Here is a 6426-nt window from a genome sequence, read left to right on the forward strand (position 1 = left end):
TCACTAGTACAAAATGTAGCAAAGAAATTTGACTTTAGGCTACCCTTCTTTAAACAAAGGTAGTGTATTCTTTAAAAAAAATAGGCCGCCGGTTTATTAAAGCGGATAAACTTTCCGCTACCCTTTCTTTTAGAAAGGGCAACGGAAACTAGATCGGGAAATAAAAAAAAAAAAAAAAAAAAAAAAGAAAAAAGAAAAAAAAAAAAAAAAAACCCTCAACGCCTCTTCAGTCTTCACAAACCAGATCTCACTCTCACACCTCTCCAACACTCTTCGCCGTCGCTCCTCACCACAGACCGCAACTCCGCCGTCGACACCGCCTCTCTCACCACGATTCCCTCAGCCCCGATCAAATGCCGCCGCCGACACCAAGCTAAGGACTCAAGCGCCACTCTCATCAGCCACCCATGACGCCTCTCTTCTTCTCGTTTGCTACCGGTGACCAGACCCAGCCGAAAACGACGCCTCCACGTACTGTCGATGACGCCTGCCACTGACGTCGCCACCGCCACTGTGGTTCTCAGCCGCCGCCGCCGGTTCCACTATTGCTAATACGATAAGTTTTTTAGTATATAAACTACAATCTCCCCAAGCACTGTGACAAACGAGGTTCTCAAGGCACTCTGTGCTGAGGCTGGCTGGATCGTCGAGCTCGATGGAACCACCTACGAGGTTCTCTTTCTGCTTTCTTCGTCCTTTTCTTTCTCAATTCATTTGGGGTGCCAATGTTATTGAAATGAATTTATGTGTTTCGCTTGATCTGTGTCTTCGCGTTTAGCTTGGATTTAGTTGGATCCGGGGCTTCGTGGACTAAATTAGTTCTGTTTAGACAGAGATTGCTGATATCTGTTTTCTTTTTGAGCAGATGATAGCTGTTTCGAGCTAGGTTTCAACCTGGGAATTGAAGTGTAATTTCTCTTTTCTAGATGATTCTTCTTTTGGGGTTTTCGATTATTTACTTAAGGAACCCTTAATTGCAGGTACAATATGCATGAGATTGGGGTGGGGGCTGAAAATAATTAACCCAGACCTCTAATTTAGTTAAATAATGGTTTAGTTTTCTAAGAGTTTTTTCCACTTTTGGTTACTTGACTATGATACCCCCAATTTTGGTGCATCACTATTCAATTGCTCTCACATTTTGTCATCAGCTCAATTTTCTGGAGGCTTAGGTTGCCTGAGATTTTGCCACTTTTGCTCGGGATTTTGCAGGTGAAACATTGCCATCCAAGTGGTTTGCATTATATTTGCACTTAATCTTATGGTTATTTCTAGAAGTATGTTGGTTTCCATTTATCTCTTGCACTTGAATATTTGCAGCTCTCATTGTCATTAACGGTCTAGTTGATAAAACATTGATATGGCATTTGAATAGAATATGATCTTGATAAATGATGTTATGATGAGGTGGAAAAGTTCAGAAAGAGCTCTGGAAGTGGGAAAGATGAATTAGAGCAAGTCCTAAAGACATTATTAGAACAGAACATAGCTAACATAGTTTACACCATCACTGCTTTAACACTGGTATAGAAAGTAGGATGAGTAGTTGAGGGTCTTCTGACTTCTGCTTTAACACTGGTATAGAAAGTAGGATTAGCTACTGAATGTAATTACCATAGATATTGCCATTTCTAAGTGAAATTCCTCATATAGTTAGGTAAAAGTATATATAGGCTGATCACTGCCCTTTTCTTTTTCGGTGAGCAGTATGTTTTGGGCAGCATTGATAGAAAACTTGGAATACAAAAACACTACTTTATTATATCTTGTTGCTTAGTAATTCATACTCAACGTTTGATTTTATTTAATTTTATGCTCTATATACATGCCTATAATTGTAGAACTTGTGGAACTTAATATTGGTGTGAGAAAGATGAACCATACTAGTCAGGGTCAACAACAGCCTGAAGGAAGACACGATGATGATACTGCCATCGCTGACTTCCTCACTTCATTGATGGATTATACTCCCACAGTAAGATTTTTCTCAATTTCTGCAAATATATGAATTTGTTTTATATAATCTTGTTTTGTAGACTATAGAGCAAATTGATACAGAAAAAAAAAAATCTTGCTTGATTTTCCCCATTAACTTAGCTAGTCTACAAAGTATCAATGTAGGACACCTAAATTTACTGTTTCTCTCTAACAAATTTGATCAGATTCCTGATGAATTAGTGGAGCATTACTTGGCTAAAAGCGGGTTCCAATGTCCTGATGTTCGATTGTAGGTATTCTCTGCCTTATTAAGTGTTCTTGTTAGCGATAGTGCATATTGATATGTAATTTTAGTTCTTTATCTACCTATAAATCTGGCAGAGTTTGGGGTTAAGATGGCAGATGACAATGGGTTTAAAGCTGTAATTCACATTCTAACTTCTCTATTTTCATCCTCTTCTTAAACTGGTCCTTCTTCTTCTTCTTCTTCTTTTTTTTTTTTTTTTTTTTTTTGCACATCTGTTTCTATAACTTCATGAAAAAATTTCTTCATATATTTGTTGTTTATTAGTTAGATACTAGAGTGTCTTCTCATATAGTTTACACCATCACTTCATATATTAAACACAGCCGGTTGAAGAAATTAAGCTTATGGGGTTGCTTTGGCTTGGATGTTAGCTTTTATATTCAGTAGTTGAATACTTGAATTATAGGTATTGAGGGTAAATTGTTTGCTATTTGGTATATTTGCAGTTGGGTTCATCATTTTAATGGGTTGTGGAGCATTTTTAATGAAAATATTTGAAATTTAGGAGAAAGCTCCTTACATTGCTAAGGCATAGCAGCGCAAGGAGGACTACAACAGACAGATGGAAGCTTACGACTAAGAAAAGGTTAATAAGTTTTCATATATTATTCAATTCGTATAGTTATCTTGGTTGTCTTGTTTCTTTAGTATGTTTTATGTTTGAAGTTTAATTTGAGTCTTTCTTGTGATTGACAAATAGGCGGGAGGTGATGAGGAAGAGTCTGATAAGTCCAAGTCTTAAGAGAATGATGATGAGGAAGACGGCAATGGAGAGGTTTGTCAACGTTTCATTATGAGCTTTTAAGTACAATAGTATTCAAAAAAAAAAATACACTATACACTGAATTTATTTATGATCGATCTATGTGATGAATGTAGCATGCTAATCATATTTAAAGATCATGTGCTTTATTCATTCATTTTATATATGCATATATACTTAAAAAGTATAAAGTATCTATTATCATATGCAAATTTATTATGTAAGTTTTAGTTTTGGTTGCATGCTCATCACTTTGAATAACAAATTATTACATTAGAAATAAGTGATCTTGCTCCTTTACTTTTACTTTAGTATTTGATATAGTGTGTTGATAATATTGTGTTAATATGTAGTGTGTTGATAATATTGTGTTAATATGTAGTGTGTTGTGTGTTGATAATATTGTGTTAATATGTAGTGTGTTGTGTGTTGATAATATTGTGTTAATATGTAGTGTTGATATGTAGTGTATGAATTTTGTATAGGATTTTTAAAAAATGGGGGGATTTAAAAATAAAATGATTTTTTTTTTAAAAAAAATAAATAATCCGCTACCCTTCTTTTGTAAGAATGGTAGCGGATGCTTTAAAATATAATAATATTCGCTACCCTTCCATACAAGCTAAGGGTAGCGGAAAGCTCACGACTTTCAGCGTCCCTCGTATCCACTACCCTTATACAAGGGTAGCGGATGACCCTTTACAAGGGTAGTGAATGTGCATATCTGTACTAGTGTATTGAGTTTTCATAGTGAATAAGAGAAAGAAGCATGTTTTACAGTAAATGGCATTGTTGAGTATATCATGTTTTAAAAGTGCATGAGTCGCCAACGTGAGCCTAAGTATTATTTTCCAAAAACTCATATCCATGTAGGAAAGTCACTATCTTGCCATATTGAGAATGAGTTGAGAAGTTATGTGCATAGTTGCATAAGGAAAGTTGTGCATGTTTGGATTGCACGAGTGATATCTATATATATCTATTGTGAGGAAAATCTTGTTTTGGAGGACCCGTTTGGACTATGTCCTTTCGGAGTAAAAGAGAAAGCAACGGACATTGCGATCCGATGGAGTAACGGCCCTAGCCAACGGCCCAACAAGGGGACCGTTGGCTAGATCCGTGGCCGGCCGGGCCTAGGGCACGGCCCTAGGCCGGCAAGTTACGGCCTGAGAGGGGCGGGCCATGTGGAGCCCCGCCCCATGGTCACTGAGTTATTTCTGTGCAGTGGCCGGGCCCTTGTGGCTCAGCTACGTGTCGTTTCGGGTCAGGTGTCACGGGCTCTTATGGCTCGGTACTTCGGGGCTGTCTCGACACACGTTTTGGCTTTGATTTCGTTGAATTTGGATTAAAAATGAGCATGTTATGATGGATTTAGTGATGAAATTGCTTCACAGTATGTTTGTTTTAGTTCACTGTATTGGGAATTGCTTTGTTTTGTTCCCCTGATGTTATTTGTGTAATGACTAGAGAAGCATGATCACTTTGAGAATAAGAATTATTAGAAATTCTTATGGCTCGGTACCTCGGGGCTGTCTCGACACACGTTTTGGCTTTGATTTCGTTGAATTTGGATTAAAAATGAGCATGTTATGATGGATTTAGTGATGAAATTGCTTCACAGTATGTTTGCTTTAGTTCACTGTATAGGGAATTGCTTTGTTTTGTTCCCCTGATGTTATTTGTGTAATGACTATAGAAGCATGATCACTTTGAGAATAAGAATTATTAGAAAAGCATGACTAGAATGTGTTGTTTGATCAATGGGATTTGGAGTCTATTTTGATGGTAGAAATATGTAGAGTTTGATATGTTGCAAAACAAACATGTTGTTGTGTTCTTGAAAGTTCACTGTGATATTTAATTTGAAGCATGTTGTACATTAAATTGTATTCCAAGTAGACCATGTTTTAAAAGTGTATAAGTGGCCAATGTGAGCCTAAGTATTATTTTCCAGAAATCTCATTCCACGTAGAGCATCTTTATCTTATCCTTGAGAATGAATTGAGAAGTATGAGCATGTCTTTTGCATAAGTTAAGTGTTGCATATATGAGATGTCCTCTCGGATGAATGTTATGGATATTGCGGTCCCAGTACATGTAACACGGTGTATTTCCACGTTACGAGGTTGGAAACTGTCCGCCAGGCTTGGAATCCTGGTCAGGGGGTGTGCACGCTAAAAGTTCGATACTTGATTCCACAGAATTTGAGCGTAGAACCAAGAGAGTGGTTTGGTGGACGAGATGAGTATTAGGCCGGCTAGACGCCGTGCTCGGATAGGTTCGTTCACGATAAGGTGAAGTTCCTACCTCGTTCATTTGCAAAGAAAGCGAGTCATTGCGACTCTAAGAAAAGAAAGAAAGAAAGAAAGCGAGTCATTGCGACTCTAAAAAAGAAAGAAAGCAAGCGAGTCCTCGTGGCTCTAAGAAATCTCCACAGAAAAGTAATCTATTTTTACAAACGAGTGTATGAGTATACTTATAGTTTGCACAAGATTGCATAATGAGAATGTTTGCACGAGATTGCATTTGAGTATAGTATTGCACTAGATTGCATATGAGAATGATTAACCGAGACTGTATGTTGAGCATGATTCCTGTAGTTGCATTTTTGATGTCCTATATATCTAGTTTGCATGATGAGAACTTGAAAGCATGATGATAATTTCGTATTGGTTGTTAGTAGGAAATTGATTGATAGTATGAGTTCATTATGATGAGATTTGTTATGAGGAATATGTGTTGGAATATTCATGTTGATGAGTTATTTATTTTTGAAGCATGCCTGTTGATGTTATAGGCTGCGAGCATATAGAAAGTCTGTGATGTATCTTAAAGTTGTCTAAGTGTTGAGATTGCTTGATTTGATCGAGTTTGTGAACAAATGTTTTTCCAAAGTATATACTATAGTACTTTACAGGGTTGAGTACGTGTGGTTATACTTAGCTTCGTGCTAACCGGTGTTTTCTTACCTGTCTATGTGTTGTTTTGTAAAACCCCTTTCAGGTGGGCCCAACGTTTGAGAGATGATCGAGTTAAACTAGCTTAGTAAATCTAGTAGTCTAAACTCTTAGTATTTTTATCATGATGTTTATTTTGATGGATTTGTAGACTTTGATGATTATGTTTGATGTTAGACTTCGGGGTGGTTTCCCCCAAATGACTCTTAATTAAGTAATATGAATGTTAGTTTGTTTTATTGTTTTAGTTCCATTCTTAGCCTTTGCAATCACCATGGAGTGGTGGTTGTGGCGGTGACATTCCCACTAGTTTATTTATTAAGTTGATTATCCGCTGCTTAGTTTATATAAATTTTGGTTTTAGAATTGTATTTAAGATTAAGAAAAGTGAGGTGTTACAGTATATACTGTATTACTTTACAGGGTTGAGTGGCGTTATACTTAGCTTTGTGCTAACGGGT

The 6426-nt window shown here is 37.0% G+C and overlaps 1 protein-coding gene across 8 annotated transcripts; it reads left to right on the top strand.

Annotated features, from left to right (window-relative positions):
• The first annotated feature begins 219 nt into the window (after positions 1 to 219).
• Positions 220 to 6148, top strand: LOC109176365 (transcription initiation factor TFIID subunit 10-like). 8 transcript variants are annotated; one of them, XM_019325809.1, is made up of 8 exons: positions 220 to 672; positions 866 to 908; positions 1152 to 1212; positions 1842 to 1975; positions 2163 to 2227; positions 2751 to 2831; positions 2946 to 3020; positions 6012 to 6141. In XM_019325809.1, exons 4-8 carry the CDS (start codon positions 1874 to 1876, stop codon positions 6052 to 6054), a joined length of 366 nt encoding a protein of 121 aa, XP_019181354.1. In that variant the 5' UTR covers positions 220 to 672; positions 866 to 908; positions 1152 to 1212; positions 1842 to 1873; the 3' UTR covers positions 6055 to 6141. The 8 variants fall into 8 exon arrangements, 4 of the variants coding, with proteins under 4 accessions (XP_019181354.1, XP_019181356.1, XP_019181355.1 ...); XM_019325811.1 differs by lacking the exon at positions 1152 to 1212; XR_002053372.1 differs by lacking the exon at positions 220 to 672 and having other exon boundaries at positions 704 to 980; positions 2692 to 2831; positions 6012 to 6148.
• The last annotated feature ends 278 nt before the right edge of the window (positions 6149 to 6426 follow it).

This window comes from Ipomoea nil, unplaced genomic scaffold (genome assembly GCF_001879475.1).
Source record: "Ipomoea nil cultivar Tokyo-kokei standard unplaced genomic scaffold, Asagao_1.1 scaffold0706, whole genome shotgun sequence".
Taxonomy (NCBI): domain Eukaryota; kingdom Viridiplantae; phylum Streptophyta; class Magnoliopsida; order Solanales; family Convolvulaceae; genus Ipomoea; species Ipomoea nil.

Coding starts and splice junctions, on each gene's coding strand:
- LOC109176365 (XM_019325808.1), top strand. Junction 2,228..2,750: donor CAATGTCCTGATGTTCGATT/GTAGGTATTCTC, acceptor TTTGAAATTTAG/GAGAAAGCTCCTTACATTGC. Junction 2,832..2,945: donor AAGCTTACGACTAAGAAAAG/GTTAATAAGTTT, acceptor ATTGACAAATAG/GCGGGAGGTGATGAGGAAGA.